Source organism: Delphinapterus leucas, chromosome 2, assembly GCF_059928025.1.
Source record: "Delphinapterus leucas isolate spDelLeu-1000000601 "Yukka" chromosome 2, BTC_Dleu_Yukka2, whole genome shotgun sequence".
NCBI classification, from domain to species: domain Eukaryota; kingdom Metazoa; phylum Chordata; class Mammalia; order Artiodactyla; family Monodontidae; genus Delphinapterus; species Delphinapterus leucas.
The window spans coordinates 142,972,386-142,989,597 of record NC_143130.1 but is presented as its reverse complement, the minus strand read 5'-3'; the positions used below and the strand labels follow the sequence as shown (position 1 = coordinate 142,989,597).

Sequence of the window (17,212 nt, the reverse complement as noted above, 5' to 3'; positions counted from 1 at the left end):
GTCATTTGCAATATTTCAGCATAGGTTGAATCTCTAAATAGAGCAGTGGTTCTCAACTGGGCAGAGGTCAGGGGAGGGAAATTTTGTCCTCAGGGCACATTTGGAAGTGTCTACAGACGTTTTTTTGATGGACATGACTGGGGAGGAAGTCTACTGGATTCTAGTGGGTAGAGGCCAGGGATGCTGCTAAATGTCTTATAATGCACAGACAGCCCCTCATAACAAAGAATTATCCAGCTCAAAAGTTAATAGTGCTGAGGTTGAGAAATCTTTAGAGTGAAAGGGAAAGAATTTTTGAAATTTTCTGTGTTTCAAACTCGAAGTAGATCCACCTGGTTTAAACTGCCATAATCGGATTATAGAAATATTTATTCTACTTTTATTTTCCACTTTGGCATCTGGCACAGACAAAATGGTAAATGCAGCAGCGAGCACATCATGACCAGGCTCTGAGTGTGTGTCAGACTGTAACACCGGGTGCTAACTACCAGCTACAAATTCCTAAGAGGTTTTCAGTCTGGACGCCTTTCAAAATCTACCCATGTGCCATGATATTCAGCTTGGCAGCAGTGTTCCTATTAGTAGTGCTCAAAATCCAGCTTCATGAAACTAATGACAGGGAATTTTCCACAAAGAGCCTTGTTCTCCATATTTCTCCTCATTTCTGTCTTGATTGGAATAGCTTCCATTTTCTGGTCATCACTGCTCAGGCATAGAGGGATTGTAGAAGGAGTTGGTTGCAAACTTATTAAAAACAAGATTTTATTACATTGTGGAATATCTGAAAAATACTCAGTAAAGTATAGGAAACGTAAGCTTAATTCCTGATACAAAAATTGCAAATGTCTTATACAGTTGTAGATTTTCAACAAGTATTTGTTGAATAAGCTACCATCTTTCCATTCTGATTCCATAGATTGAAACCATCAAATCCCCACCCTGAACTCCATGGTCCTCTTCAATTCCAGGACCTATTCAATTAGATTAGAGCCTGACTCCAACTGACCTTCAAGTTTAATTTCTCAGTAATTTTGCCTATGAACCCTGCTGTATTCAAGCCAGTATAATTAAAGTTTCAAAAATAGTCTGTTCCCACAAGTCTCTCTGAAGTACAAGACTTGTTCAATAGAAAAAAAAAAAAAAAAACGCTTCTAAAAATGTAAATTCTATGCAATGAGGCCCAATGGTTTTAATTATTTTTATAGGCAATATTGTAGTGTTAAATTTTTACAATATGGAAATTGTTTGTATAAAATGGAAAAAGTTGAGAACTAACTTGAGCTTCAATAAAAAACATAATATATAAAATAGGCTCATATCCAGGGATCTGATGCTAGAACAAGTGAAATCTTGCCTCTTAAACAAGTAGAAAAATCTTGCCAAAATGTCAAAATATGTTAACCACCCTTTTCTTTACCTACTCCATGGACTTCAGAAAAATCCCACAGTACAAAAAGCATTTAACAATCTCCATTTTTATTACAATATCACCAACAATTAGAATCTAATGCTACAAAGTTGATTTATATGTGTCATATTTAATACTAAATATACTTCATCATAAAACCCTACCTCCACAAATGTCTGGAGGACATGAGTTCCTTTTTTGCCTTGTGTTGTGGAAACTTCTTATTCTCCTAAAATCTTATTGTCCTACCCAGTTTATCATTCTTAACTCCTCATTGCTATTGTTTTTCTTCTTTTCTCTGAAGTCCTCTCCCTCCCTGAAAGCTAGCTCCTTTCATTCTAGCTGTGGTGAGGTGGTGTACCAAAGTGATTAAGAGCATTTCGGTTTTGGAATCAGATGTTTCTGGACCATAGTCCACATGTTGACACTTACTAGTTGATACTTGAGGTCTCTCACCCTCAGGGAAGATGGTTGCTGCTTCTTAGAGCATTACACCCACATTCCTAGCTTAAAGGAAAGGAAAGACCAAGAATGAAAATCCTTCTAACAAGGGGTTATCTTGGAAGAGATACTCTCTCCAGGTTTGGTTATATCTAATTGGCTAGAATAGTGTCACATGGCCACTTCTAGATTAAGAAAGAACTGGAAATTGGTTTATTTTGTTCCTCTTGTCTATATTAGAGGAAACTGAGTGATTGAGAAAGAAAGAGGTTCTAATAATGCTCACCCTTTACTTTTTGCCACGTGCAGTTCCACCAGTGCAGGAGGCTTGATGTGGCATGTTTATTCATTTGTTCAATTTCAGTGTATTGTCATGTATTTAAACTTACATACTCTTGATGAGATGGATTTATGGGTTACATTATCTAATTATAACTGAATGAAATCTCACATAAAAGATAAGTATCTTAAAAATGATTTGTCCAAGTAAACTATGATATGAAGATAATACTACTAATAAAAGAAACACAAACTACAATACAAGGTCATTATCACACACATTCTGTGACTAAAATGATCACAATCCAAACAGATCAGACTAGAAATCAGGCAAAAATGTTGAAATTGTCTGAAAGACTTAAGGATAAACTTCACCTAAAGTGTATATGGGATGTTGAGATGCCATATACATGAAACCATTGTATTTGTCTGAAAAACACTCAGAATTTAAAACATACAGCCTCCAAGCATGCAGAATATGAAAACAAATCCTACAGCTTTTTAAAGTAATGTTTAAATTTATGTGAATCTCAGTCCATTACTTTAAATTTTTCAGTGAATTTGATAAATATTTAGAGTCTTCTGTTGAAATTTTCTTCCCTAATAGGAGAAAACAAAGAGACATCAATAGGGAAATACTTACTTCTTTGCCACAGCAAAGTTGGCTGAAATGATATATGAAAAATAATGAGGGTGGTGATAAACTGAAATGCATTTCTCTGTCAGCAAGTTCTGTTGGAAGACTTGTGGAGAGGGAGGGGAAACATTGCTCCTGCATATTTGGAGAACATAGTACTATATTTGAATAAATTACCAGGGTGGGTGAATGACTATAGAGTTGGATAAAAGTAAAAGTATTTTTAGCATCTCTCAGCTCTTAAGCTGAGAGATTTTTTTAAAGATTCTTTTTTCAATCATGACTGTACAAATAACTGCATCTTTGTGTACCACTGAAAGAAAATGTACCAGAGATTATATAGTCTCACCATAAAATGAATTATCTAATGTATTCACCAGGAGAGGCTGTGCTATAATTTAGTAACAAATTAAATCAAAATTACAAGGGCTTAACAAATTAAAAGTTTATTTCTTGCTTTTACCAGGTCTTCTATGTGTCTAATAGCTTCTTCCCAAGGGGACTTTCAAGCAATGACCTAGAGATCCAGTGTGCTTCCACTTTTGTGCTCCATCCTCTCAGCACAAGGCTGCCAGGTCACTGTAGCAGGAAAAGAAATGGCTGGACCTTCATGCAGGGGCTTTTTACTGCCTTAGGCAGTAAAAAAAAGAAAAAGTCACTTCCAATTACATTCCACTGGTCAGAAGTGGTTGATGGCTCCATTAATGGTAAAATGGTGGGAAGTGTCATTTCCTGTGTGCACAGGAAATAGAGATGAACTGAATAATGATGACCACTAGTACAGTTTTCCACATTTAATACACATTACTTTTAAAATTAGAAGTGTGTAAAAGTAAACATTATGGAGCAGTTTCTTTGATGGAATGAGAAAAGGATTCCAGAACAAGATTACAAAGGTAGCACTATATGTGAAACTCATTTACTGCATATTTCACAGACAATGTATTTTAGCAATGAGGTTGATGCCAGAGTATTATGGATGAGGTTAATTTGAAAATTAGAATTTTCCATTATATTCTCACTAGTATGAAATATTAAATTTATCATCTACCAGGTTCTTATGTTTGCAGTGATCAGTGCTGTTTAATTGCTCTCTCTTAACTGTTGCAGCAGATCTGCATTACTTTTAGTTATTGTAAATTTCACATTTTAGCAACTGTAGGGCAAGCATTACCCTGATACCAAAACCATACAAAGATATCACACACAATAAAATTACAGGTCTATATCACTGATGAACATACATGCAAAAATCTTTAATAAAATATTAGCAAGCCAAATGCAATGATACATTACAAGGATCATACACCATGATCAAGTGTGATTTACCCCAGGGATTCAAGGATGGTTCACTATCTACAAATCAATCAAATATGATGCATGACATTAACAAATTGAAGAAAAGGATCATTTGATTGTCTCAATAGATACAGAAAAAGCTTTAGGCAAAATTTAACATCCACTTCTGATAAAAATTCTCAATGAAGTGGGTATAGAGGGAAAGTGCCTCAACATAATAAAGGCCACATATGATAAGCCCACAGCTAACATCACACTCAATGGTGAAAAGCTGAAAGCATTTTCTCTAAGATCAGGAACAAAACAAGGATGCCCACTCTTGCCACTTTTTTAAACGTAGTGTTGGAAGTCCTAGCCACAGCAAACAGACAAGAAAAATAATAAAAGAAATCCAAATTGGAAAGGAAGAAGTAAAACTGTCACTGTGTACTGATGACATGGTATCTACTTTAGTACAAATCCTAAAGATGCACCAAGAAACTACTAAAACTCATCAGTGAATTTGGTAAAGTTGCAGGGTAGAAAATTAATATACAGAAATCCGTTGCATTTATTTGCACTAACAATGAATTATCAGAAGGGAAATTAAGAAAACAATCCCATTTACAATCACATCAAGAAGGATAAAATACCTAGGAATAAACCTAACTAAGGAAGTGAAAACTTGGAAAACTATAAGACATGGATAAAAGAAATTGAAGACAACACAAACAGATGGAAAGATATACCATATTAATTCGTTGAAATAATTTTGTTAAAAAGACCATACTAACTAATGCAAACAACCAATGGTGTTTTTCACAGAACTAGAAAAAATAATTTTAAAATTTGTATGGAAACACAAAAGACCCTAAATAGCCAAAATGATCTTGAGAAAGAACAAAGCTCAAGGTATCCTACTACCTGATTCTAAAACTACAGTCATCAAAACAGTATTGTACTGGCACAAAAACAGATCCATAAATCAATGAAAAAGAATAGAGAGCCCAGAAATGAATCCACACCTATATGGGCAATTAACCTACCACAAAGCAGGCAGGAATATACAATAGGGAAAATATAGCCTTTTCAGTAAATGGTGTTGGGAAAACTGGACAGCTACATGCAAAAGAATCACACTGGACTACTCTCTCACACCATGCACAAAAATAAATTTGAAATGGCTTAAAGACTTAAATGTAAGACCAGAAAATATAAAACTTCAGGAAGTAAATATAGGTAGTACGTTTTTTGACATTGGTCTTAGAAATATTTTGGGGGGATGTGCCTCCTCAAGCAAGGAAAACAAAAGCAAAAATAAACACATGGGACTACATCAAACTCAAAAGCTTTTGCACAGTGAAGGAAACTATCAAGAAAATGAAAAGGCCACCTGCTGAATAGGGGAAGACATTTGCAAATGATATATCCGATAAGGGGTTAATATGTAAAATATACAAATAACTCATACATCTCAACATAAAAAAAACCTAATTAAAAAATGGGCAGAGTACCTGAATAGACATTTTTCTAAAGAAGACATAATGATAGGCAACAGCACACAAAAACATGATCAACATCACTAATCATCAGGGAAGTGCAAATCAAAACCACAGTGAGATATCACCTCACACCTGTCAGAATGGCTATTATTAAAAAGACAACAATAACAATGGAATACTACTCAGCCCTAAGAAAAGAATGAAATCCTCCCATCTGTGACAACATGAATGGGCCTTAAGTGTATCATGCTATGTGAAGTAAGTCAGACAGAGAAAGACAAAAACTGTATGATTTCACATATATGTGAAATCTAAAAAAACAAAACAAATGAACAAACATAAAACAGAAGCAGAGTTACAGATACAGAGAACAAACAGGTGGTTGTCAGAGGGGACGGGGATAGGAAGACGAAATTAATAGGTGAGGGAGATTTAGAAGTACAAACTCTCAGTTGTAAAATAAATGAATCATGGGTATGAAACGTACAGTGTGGGGAATATAGTCAATAAATATGTAATGTCTTTATCATGACCTATGATTACTAGACTTATCGTGATGATCATTTTGAAATGTATAGAAATATTGAAACACTGTGTTGTGCAACAGGAACTAACATAGTGTTGTAGGTCAATTATACTTCAAAAACAAACAAACTCATAGAAAAAGAGATCAGATTTGTGGTTACCAGAGGCAGGAGGTGAGGGAAGGGAAAATTGGAGGAAAGTAGTCAAAAATTATAAACTTTCAGTTACAAGATAAATAAGTATTAGGAATATAATTACAGCATGATAAATATAATTAACACTGTTGTATGTTATATATAGAATTTGTTAAGAGAGTAAATCCTAAGAGTTCTCACCACAAGGAAATTTTTTTCTATTCCTTTAATTTTATATTTATATGAGATGACAGAATCTTAGTAAACTTGTGATAATCATTTTGTGATGTACGTAAGTCAAATCATTATCCTATATACCTTAAACTTATACAATGCTGTATGTCAATTAGATCTCAATAAAACAGGAAGAAAAAATTCTAAAAAGAAAGCCATGGAAATAGGACATATATATTATTTCAAGAGTCCAGGTAAGAAATGATGGTGTCTTTTTTTTTTTTAACATCTTTATTGGAGTATAATTGCTTTACAGTGGTGTGTTAGTTTCTGCTTTATAACAAAGTGAATCAGCTATACATATACAAATATCCCCATATCTCTTCCCTCTTGCATCTCCCTCCCTCCCAGCCTCTCTCTCCCACCCCTCTAGGTGGTCACAAAGCATGGAGCTGATCTCCCTGTGTTATGCAGCTGCTTCCCACTAGCTATCTATTTTACATTTGGTAGCGTATATATGTCCATGCCACTCTCTCACTTTGTCACAGCTTCCCCTTCCCCCTCCCCATATCCTCAAGTCTGTTCTCTAGTAGGTCTGCATCTTTATTCCAGTCTGGCCCCTAGGTTCTTCATGACCATTTTCTTTTCCTTTTTTCAGATTCCATATATATGTGTTAGCATACATTATTTGTTTTTCTCTTCCTGACTTACTTCACTATGTATGACAGTCTCTAGGTCCATCCACCTCACTACAAATAACTCAGTTTCGTTCCTTTTTATGACTGAGTAATGTTCCTTTTTATGACTGAGTAATATTCCATTGTATATATGTGCCACATCTTCTTTATCCATTCATCTGTCAATGGACACTTAGGTTGCTTCAATGTCCTGGCTATTGTAAATAGAGCTGCAGTGAACATTGTGGTACATGACTCTTTTTTGAATTATGGTTTTCTCAGGGTATATGTGCAGAAGTGGGATTGCTGGATTGTATGGCAATTCTATTTTTAGTTTCTTAAGGAACCTCCATACTGTTCTCCACATTGACTGTATCAATTTACATTCCCACCAATAGTGCAAGAGGGTTCCCTTTTCTCCACATCTTCTCCAGCGTTAATTGTTTGTAGATTTTCTGATGATGGCCATTCTGACTGGTGTGAGATGATACCTAATTGTAGTTTTGATTTGCATTTCTCTAATGATTAATGATGTTCAGCATTCTTTCATGTGTCTGTTGGCAATCTATATATCATCCTTGGAGAAATGTCTCTTTAGGTCTTCTGCCCATTTTTGGATTGGGTTGTTTTCTTTTGATATTGAGCTGCATGAGCTCCTGGTAAATTTTGAAGATTAATCCTTTGTCAGTTGCTTCATTTGCAAATATTTTCTCCCATTCTGAGGGTTGTCTTTTTGTCTTGTTTATAGTTTACTTTGCTGTGCAAAAGCTTTTAAGTTTCACTAGGTCCCATTTGTTTATTTTTGTTTTTATTTCCATTTCTCTAGGAGTTAGGTCAAAAAGGATCTTGCTGTGATTTATGTTACAGAGTGTTCTGCCTATGTTTTCCTCTAAGAGTTTGATAGTGTCTGGCCTTACATTTAGGTCTTTAATCCATTTTGACTTTATTTTTGTGTATCGTGTTAGGGAGTGTTCTAATTTCATTCTTTTACATGTAGCTGTCCAGTTTTCCCAGCACCACTTATTGAAGAGGCTGTCTTTTCTCCACTGTATATTCTTGCCTCCATTATCAAAGATAAGGTGACCATATGTGCATGGGTTTATCTCTGGGTTTTCTATCCTGTTCTATTGATCTATATTTCTGTTTTTGTGCCAGTACCATACTGTCTTGATCACTGTAGCTTTGTAGTATAGTCTGAAGTCAGAGAGCCTGCTTCACCAGCTCCTTTTTTCTTTCTCAATATTGCTTTGGCTATTTGGGGTCTTTTGTGTTTCCAGAAATATTGTGAAATTTTTTGTTCTAGTTCTTTGAAAAATGCCAGTGGTAGTTTGATAGGGATTGCATTGCATCTGTAGATTGCTTTGGGTAGTAGAGTCATTTTCACAATGTTGATTCTTCCAATCCAAGAACATGGTATATCTCTCCATCTATTTGTATCATCTTTAATTTCTTTCATCAGTGTCTTATAGTTTTCTGAGTACAGATCTTTTGTCTCCTTAGGTAGGTGTATTCCTAGATATTTTATTCTTTTTGTTGCAATGGTAAATGGGAGTGTTTTCTTAAATTCACTTTCAGAATTTTCATCATTAGTGTAGAGGAATGCAAGAGATTTCTGTGCATTAATTTTGTATCCTGCTACTTTACCAAATTCATTGATTAGCTCTAGTAGTTTTCTGGTAGCATCTTTAGGATTCTCTATGTGTAGTGTCACATCATCTGCAAACAGTGACAGCTTTATTTCTTCTTTTCCAATTTGGATTCATTTTATTTCTTTTTCTTCTGTGATTGCTGTGGCTAAAACTTCCAAAACTATGTTGAATAATAGTGGTGAGAGGAGTGGGCAACCTTGTCTTGTTCCTGATCTTAGTGGAAGTGGTTTCAGTTTTTCACCACTGAGAATGACGTTGGCTGTGGGTTTGTCATATATGGCCTTTATTATGTTTAGGAAAGTTCCCTCTATGTTTACTTTCTGGAGGTTTTTATCATAAACGGTGTTGAATTTCGTCGAAAGCTTTCTCTGCATCTATTGAGATGATCATATGGTTTTTCCCCTTCAGTTTGTTAATATGGTGTATCACGTTGATTGACTTGCATATATTGAAGAATCCTTGCATTCCTGGGATAAACCCCACTTGATCATAGTGCATGATACATTAAAAAAAATTTTTTTTGGCAGTACGCGGGCCTCTCACTGTTGTGGCCTCTCCTGTTGCAGAGCACAGGCTCCAGACGCGCCAGCTCAGTGGCCATGGCTCACGGGCCTAGCCGCTCCACGGCATGTGGGATCTTCCTGGACCAGGGCACGAACCCGGACTCTCAACCACTGTGCCACCAGGGAAGCCCTAGTGTATGATACTTTTAAGGTGCTTTTGGACTCTCTTTGCTAGTATGTTGTTGAGGATTTTTAAATCTATGTTCATTAGTGATATTGGCCTGTAGTTTTCTTTCATTATGACATCTTTGTCTGGTTTTGGTATCAGGCTGATGGTGGTCTCGTAGAATGAGTTTGAGAGTGTTCTTCCCTGTGCTATATTTTGGAAGAGTTTGAGAAAGATAGGTATTAGCTCTTCTCTAAATGTTTCATAGAATTCGCCTGTGAAGCCATCTGGTCCTGGGCTTTTGTTTGTTGGAAGATTTTTAATCACAGTTTCAAGTTCATTGCTTGTGATTGGTCTGTTCATATTTTCTATTTCTTCCTGGTTCAGTCTAGGGATGTTGTGAATTTCTAAGAATTTGTCCATTTCTTCCAGGTTGTCCATTTTATTGGCCTATATTTGCTTGTAGTAATCTCTCATCACCCCTTGTATTTCTGCAGTGTCAGTTGTTACTTCTCCTTTTATCATTTCTATTTCTATTGATTTGCATCTTCTCCCTATTTTTTCTTGGTAAGTCTGGCTAAAGATTTATCAATTTTGTTTATCTCCTCAAAGAACCAGCTTTTAGTTTTATTGATCTTTGCTATCATTTCCTTTTATTTTTTTTTCATTTATTTCTGATCTGATATTTATGATTTCTTTCCTTCTACTAACTTTGGGGTTTTTTGTTCTTCTTTCTCTAATTGCTTTAGGTGTAAGTTTAGGTTGTTTATTGGAGATGGTTCTTGTTTCTTACGGTAGGATTGTATTGCTATAAATTTCTCTCTTAGAACTGCTTTTGCTGCATCCCATAGGTTTTGGGTCGTGGTGTTTTCATTGGCCTTTGTTTCTAGGTATTTTTTAATTTCATCTTTGATTTATTCAGTGATCTCTTGGTTATTAAGCAGTGTGTTGCTTAGCTGCCATGTGTTTGTATTTCTTAGAAATTTTTTCCTGTAATTGATATCTAGTCTTGTAGCATTGTGGTCAGAAAAGATACTTGATACAATTTCAGTTTTCTTAAATTTACCAAGGCTTGATTTGTCACCCAAGATATGATCTATCCTGGAGAATGTTCCATGAGCCCTTGAGAAGAATGTGTATTCTGTTGTTTTTGGATGGAATGTCCTATGAATATCAATTAAGTCCATCTTGTTTAATGTGTCATTTAAAGCTTGTGTTTCCTTATTTATTTTCATTTTGGATGATCTGTCCATTGGTGAAAGTGGGGTGTTAAAGTCCCCTACTATGATTGTGTTACAGTCAATTTCCCCTTTTATTGTTGTTAGCATTTGACTTATGTATGGAGGTGCTCCTATGTTCTGTGCATAAATATTTACAATTGTTATATCTTCTTCTTGGATTGATCCCTTGATCGTTATGTAGTGTACTTCTTTGTCTCTTGTAATAGTCTTTGTTTTAAAGCCTATTTTGTCTGATATGATAATTACTACTCCAGCTTTCCTTTGATTTCCATTGGTATTGAATATCTTTTTCTATCCCCTCACTTTCAGTCTGTATGTGTCCCTAGGTCTGAAGTGGGTCCTTTGTAAACAGCATATATACGGGTCTTCTTTTGTATCCATTCAGCCAATCTATGTCTTCTGGTTGGAGCATTTAATCCATTTACATTTAAGGTAATTATCGATATGTATGTTCCTATTACAATTTTCTTAATTGTTTTGGGTTTATTATTGGAGGTATTTTCCTTCTGTTGTGTTTTCTGCCTAGAGAAGTTCCTTTAGCATTTGTTGTAAAGCTGGTTTGGTGGTGCTGAATTCTCTTAGCATTTGCTTGCCTGTAAAGTTTTTAATTTCTCCATCAAATCTGAATGACATCCTTGCTGGGTAGAGTAATCTTTGTTGTAGGTTTTTCTCCTTCATCACTTTAAATATGTCCTGCCACTCCCTTCTGGCTTACAGAGTTTCTGCTGAAAGATCACCGGTTAACCTTATAGGGATTCCCTTATGTGTTATTTGTTGTTTTTCCCTTGCTGCTCATAATATTTGTTCTTTGTGTTTAATTTTTGATAGTTTGATTAATATGTGTCTTGGTGTGTTTCTCCTTGGATTTATCCTGTATGGGACTCTCTGTTCTTCCTGGACTTGATTAACTATTTCCTTTCCCATATTGGGGAAGTTTTCATCTATAATCTCTTCAAATATCTTCTCAGTCCCTTTCTTTTTCTCTTCTTCCTCTTGGACCCCTATAATTGGAATGTTGGTGCATTTAATGTTGTCCCAGAAGTCTTTGAGACTGTCCTCAATTCTTTTCATTCTTTTTTCTTTATTCTGCTCTGCAGTAGTTATTTCCATTATTTTATCTTCCAGGTTACTTATTCATTCTAATGCCTCAGTTATTCTGCTATTGATCCCTTCTAGTGAATTTTTAATTTCATTTATTGTGTTGTTCATCACTGTTGGTTTGCTCTTTAGTTCTCCTAGGTCCTTGTTAAATGTCTCTTGCATTTTCTCTATTCTATTTCCAAGATTTTGGATAATCTTTACTATCATTATTCTGAATTCTTTTTCCGGTAGACTGCCTATTTCCTCTTCATTTGTTAGGTCTCGTGGGTTTTTGCCTTGCTCCTTCATCTGCTGTGTGTTTCTCTGTCTTCTCATTTTGCTTAACTTACTGTGTTTGGGGTCTCCTTTTCGCAGGTTGCATGTTCGTAGTTTCCGTTGTTTTTGATGTCTGTCCCTAGTGGCTAAGGTTGGTTTAGTGGGTTGTGTAGGTTTCCTGGTGTATGGGGCCAGTGCCTGTGTTCTGTTGGATGAGGCTGGATATTGTCTTTCTGGAGGGTAGATCCACGTCTCGTGGTATGTTTTGGGGTGTCTGTGGCGTTATTATGATTTTAGGCAGCCTCTGTGCTAATGGATGGGTTTGTGTCCCTGTCTTGATAGTTGTTTGGCATAGCGTGTCCAGCAGTATAGCTTGCTAGTTGTTGAGTGGAGCTGAGTCTTGGCATTGAGATGGAGATCTCTGGGAGATTTTCACCATTTGATATTATGTGTAGCTGGGAGGTCTCTTGTGCACCACTGTCCTGAACTTGGCTCTCCCACCTCAGTGGCACAGACCTGACACCTGGCTGGGGCTGCAAGAGCCTGTCCTCCACATGGCTCAGAATAAAAGGGTGAAAAGAAAGAAAGAAAGAAAGAAAAAGGAAGGAAGGAAGGAAGAAGTTAAAATGAAATAAAATGAAGTTATTAAAATGAAAAATAATTATTAAGAAAAAATACTTTTAAGTAATAAAAAAAAAAACCGGACAGACAGAATCCTAGGACAAATGGTAAAAGCAAAGCTATACCGACAAAATTACACACGGAAGCATACACATACACACTCACAAAAAGAGAAAAAGGGATAAAAAAATATATATATCGTCGCTCCCAAAGTCCACCTCCTCAATTTGGGATGATTCGTTTTCTGTTCAGGTATTCCACAGATGCAGGTACATCGTGTTGATTGTGCAGCTTTTATCCACTGCTCCTGAGGCTGCTGGGAGAGATTTCCCTTTCTCTTCTTTGTTCACAAAGCTCCTGGGGTTCAGCTTTGGATTTGGCCCCGCCTCTGCGTGTAGGTCGCCTGAGGCCGTCTGTTCTTCGTTCAGAAAGGACGGGGTTAAAGGAGCAGCTGCTTTGGGGGCTCTGGCTCACTCAAGCCGGGGGGAGGGAGGGGTACGGATGTGGGGCGAACCTGCAGCGGCAGAGACTGGCGTGACGTTGCACCAGCCTGAGGTGCGCCGTATGTCTTCTCCCGGCAAAGTTGTCTCTGGATCACGGGACCCTGGCAGTGGCGGGCTGCACAGGCTCCTGGGAGGGGATGTGTGGACAGTGACCTGTGCTTGCACACAGGCTTCTTCGTGGGTGCAGCAGCAGCCTTAGCGTCCCATGCCCGTCTCTGGGGTCCGCGCTGATAGCTGCTGCTCCCACCCGTCTCTGGAGCTCCTTTAAGCAGTTCTCTGAATCCCCTCTCCTTGCGCACCCGGAAACAATGGTCTCTTGCCTCTTCGACAGCTCCAGACTTTTTCCCAGACTCCCTCCTGGCTAGCTGTGGCACACTAGCCCCCTGCAGGCTGTGTTCATGCCGCCAACCCCAGTCCTCTACCTGGGACCCGACATCCAAAGCCCGAGCCTCAGCTCCCAGCCCTGCCTGCCCCGGCGGGGGAGCAGACAAGCCTCTCGGGCTGGTGAGTGCTGGTCGGCCCTGATCCTCTATGCGGGAATTTCTCCGCTTTGCCCTCCGCACTCCCGTTGCTGTGCTCTCCTCCGTGGCTCCACAGCTCCCCCCTCCGCCACCCGCAGTCTCCACACGTGAAGGGGCTTCCTAGTGTGTGGAAACCTTTCCTCCTTCATAGCTCCCTCTCACTGGTGCAGGTCCATCCCTATCCTTTTGTCTCTGTTTATTCTTTTTTTCTTCTGCCCTACCCAGGTACGTGGGGAGTTTCTTGCCTTTTGGGTGGTCTGAGGTCTTCTGCCAGCGTTCAGTAGGTGTTCTGTAGGCGTTGTTCCACGTGTAGATGTATTTCTGATGTATTTGTGGGGAGGAAGGTGATCTCCACATCTTACTCTTCCGCCATCTTGAAGCTCCTCCTGATGGTGTCTTAAAACATTTGGTTGCAGGAGAACTAAAAATAAACAGATTCTGGAAATATGTAGAAAAAAAGAGCAGATATGATTTACTCAAAGGTGTAATAAACAGTGTGAGTGAATGTGAGTGTAAAAAACAAAGTCAAGGACCTGGGCCTGAATGACTAGAAAAAAGCTGTTTCCATTTCTGAGACTGGAAACACTAGGAGAGAGGCAAGTTTGAGATGAGTAAAGAGTTCAGTGTAGGAAATATTAAGTTTGAGAGGTTTGATAGAATGGAGTGAAGTGGAGATGTCAAGTAACCAGTTTTATATATTTGAGAGTGAAGCTCAGGGTAGAAATTGGTGCTCAAGATGTACATTTGAGAATCATTACCAAAGTGATATTATTAAAATTCATGGGACTGAATGACATAATCAAAAATATTTATAAAAAAAGAGATGTGTAAAGCTAAGACCTAGGGCAAACGAATGCTTAGAGGGTTGAGAGATGGGTAAGTATTCAGAAATGTGTCTAACAAAACATAGGATGTGATATGAAAGGGCAAAGAAAATGGTATTCTGGAGGCCACGTGAAAAAAATCAGCCACTGTGTCTATAAATGGTTGGCTGATAGACTGAAGAAGATGAGACCTGAGAAGTCGTATTGAAACTGACATAGAATTTTTGTGGAGAGGTGGTGGTGATGATGAAAGCCTGCTTGTGGTTTATTTAAGAAATATTGGGAGGAGATGAAGTGGCAATGGTAGCTAGGGTTTTGCTGTAATAGGAACCACAGAAATGTGTAGTAGGGGGGTAGAATACGGGGTCAAGGCAGTTTTCTTTTAAGGTGGGATATATTAGAACATATTTTTATAACTTTGGAAATGATGCAGCAGAGAGGTACAAATTGAGATGCAGGTAAAAAGTGACAACTGCTGGGGGATATGAAGTTGAGTGCTTGGGTAGAGGTGTTTGACATTATGATTTATGAAAGAAGGAATGGCACAGTGCATGCAGGTAGGGTCATTGATTTGAGAGTGGAAGCATCTTGACATTCTCTTTTTGTTCCTTTTATTTTATCAGTGAAATAACAAGGAATTTATACCAACTGAGATTGAAATAGAAAGCAGTATGTCCAGAAAAGGGGAGAAAACATGAAATAACCTATTAGGAGAGTTGGGGAGTGAATAGACAAAGGAATTTAGGAATATAGGTAGCACTAAGAGCTTTGTCCTTAGACCCTTTAGCTTAGTTGTGTGATTTCTCCTGTCACATTCCTCTACTCAAGTGCAGGTGTGGGGTAAGTAAAGAGTTGGATTTAACTAATGATGACAACTATTATGGTAAGAAGGAGAAGTAACAGAGTGAAGAGGATGCAAGAGAATCATTAGAAAGATAGACCGCATAATATAAACTGGGCAAAGAGAGAAGTGAAGAAGAGAAATGGGTTCATGAATGAAAATGTAATAGTATTTGTGAAGATGTAGACCAGTAGTTTGAAAAATGTTTTAAAACTGCATTATGAAGGCTGTTTTCTGAGTCATAGTCAGCATTCACAATGGAAGGGGATGGAACTGAATACAAAATACCAGATAGCATCACAGGTAATAAATGTAAATATTATTTCATAAAATGTTTGTTTTAATTATATACATGTGTATATGTATATATGTTTATGTATGCTAGGCTACAATGTAAAATTATTTTTTTAATCTGGGTCCTGGTCAAAGCTCTTTGTAATCTTATTTAAGAGACATGCTGGGACTTCCCTGGTGGCTCAGTGGTTAAGAATCCACCTGCTAATGCAGGGGACACTGGTTCGATCCCTGGTCCAGGAAGATCCCACATGCCATGGAGCAACTAAGCCCGCGTGCCACAACTACTTTTGTTTTGGAAACAAAAGCAATCAACATTTTCAACTTTATTAGGCTGTGAATTATGGGATTCTTATTCAATTTAGATTGCAGGCTGGGGCAGAGAACAGCTCTCTTAGCAGTGCCCTATTTCTTTCCATCTTAGCTTTTTGACTGGTGAGGTCTAGTCTGTGTTCATATTTCTCTATCAAGACATTTTTGCTGAAAATGACAAGATATAATCAGCATACACCAAACAAATCTGGATTTCCTGCCATTTCCCCTAACACTGCAGACTTAATAGGAACAAGGCTTGTGTTTCAAGTTACAGCAGGAGAAAAAGTGGCCAAATATTTCCCCACCACATAACGAAGGTCACCAATTCTCCATGACGATATGTGTGTCATCCCTCTCAAGGTCCTTATAAGTCAATCCTATATTCTGGCATCTTACTTCCCCTTTTACCAAATTCTGTTTAAGGCAAGGATGGTAATTAGCCAAATGCAGCAGAGAATACAAGTAACAGCTATTTAAACAAATGAGAATTTACCTTATTTTTCATGTAACAGAATAGCCCAGGGCTGCTGAAGCAACTCCTCCTTGCCACCAACATCCCAAAATGTATCTTTCCATCTAGTCATCTTTGGTTATTTATCTGTTTTCTACCAGCTTTATGCCTATTCTTCTCTACTCTGCTCTGAACTACTGGCAATGGGACTCTGCAAGCTATGTTTCCCAGATTCTTTTGGCAGCTGGCTTCTTGTTAAATTTTGCCAAAAAGAAGTCACTGATGGGAGATTTTAAAGTAGGAGAAAAGAAGAACAATTCTGATTCTGGCTCTGAAAGCACGGACAGTTGCTCTAGTAGCTGGTGGTTGTACGAGCAGTGGAGACCAGATGACCGTGCGTTTACTGTAGCAGGTCAGCTTTTCCTGGATTCCAGCTCTGGCAGGTGTAGCTCCATTTGGAAGTTCTAGCCCCCGTGTGCTAGAAAGTGCAGGTAAATGGGCTCCACTGCAGAGATGATAGTGGTTTTCTGATTTCAGGGTGACATCTTTTCTTCCTTCTGCTCCTCTAGTCCTTTTCATACATTTTAACTGTTTTCCTGTATTCAATTCTCTATGCTTGAAGTATCTAATTTTTTGTCTTGTTTTGTCTTCCTGAGAAGATCACAACTACTTGATCTCAGGAAAAAGTTTATCAAACATAAGAATCTGAATGGTCTTGAACAAAGTGATGAGTGCATTGCCAGTGAAAAGTGTAATACTGATAACAGTCCATGGCATGGTTAATGTTTACAATCACTTTAAATATAATCTGTTTGAACCAGAGAAAGAATGTATATAGAAGACAGCATGGGAAACCGGTTGAACACTTGAAG

At 37.7% G+C, this 17,212-nt stretch overlaps 1 protein-coding gene across 1 annotated transcript in view; it reads left to right on the top strand.

Moving 5' to 3' along the window:
- The window catches only part of KCNH5 (potassium voltage-gated channel subfamily H member 5), a 160,297-nt gene extending 143,489 nt beyond the window's left edge, over positions 1-16,808 (top strand). The window contains exon 5 of the mRNA XM_022570758.2: positions 16,585-16,808. Within this exon, the coding sequence (XP_022426466.2) occupies positions 16,585-16,808 (224 nt within the window). The remainder of the gene's footprint in view (positions 1-16,584) is intronic.
- Positions 16,809-17,212: the final 404 nt, after the last annotated feature.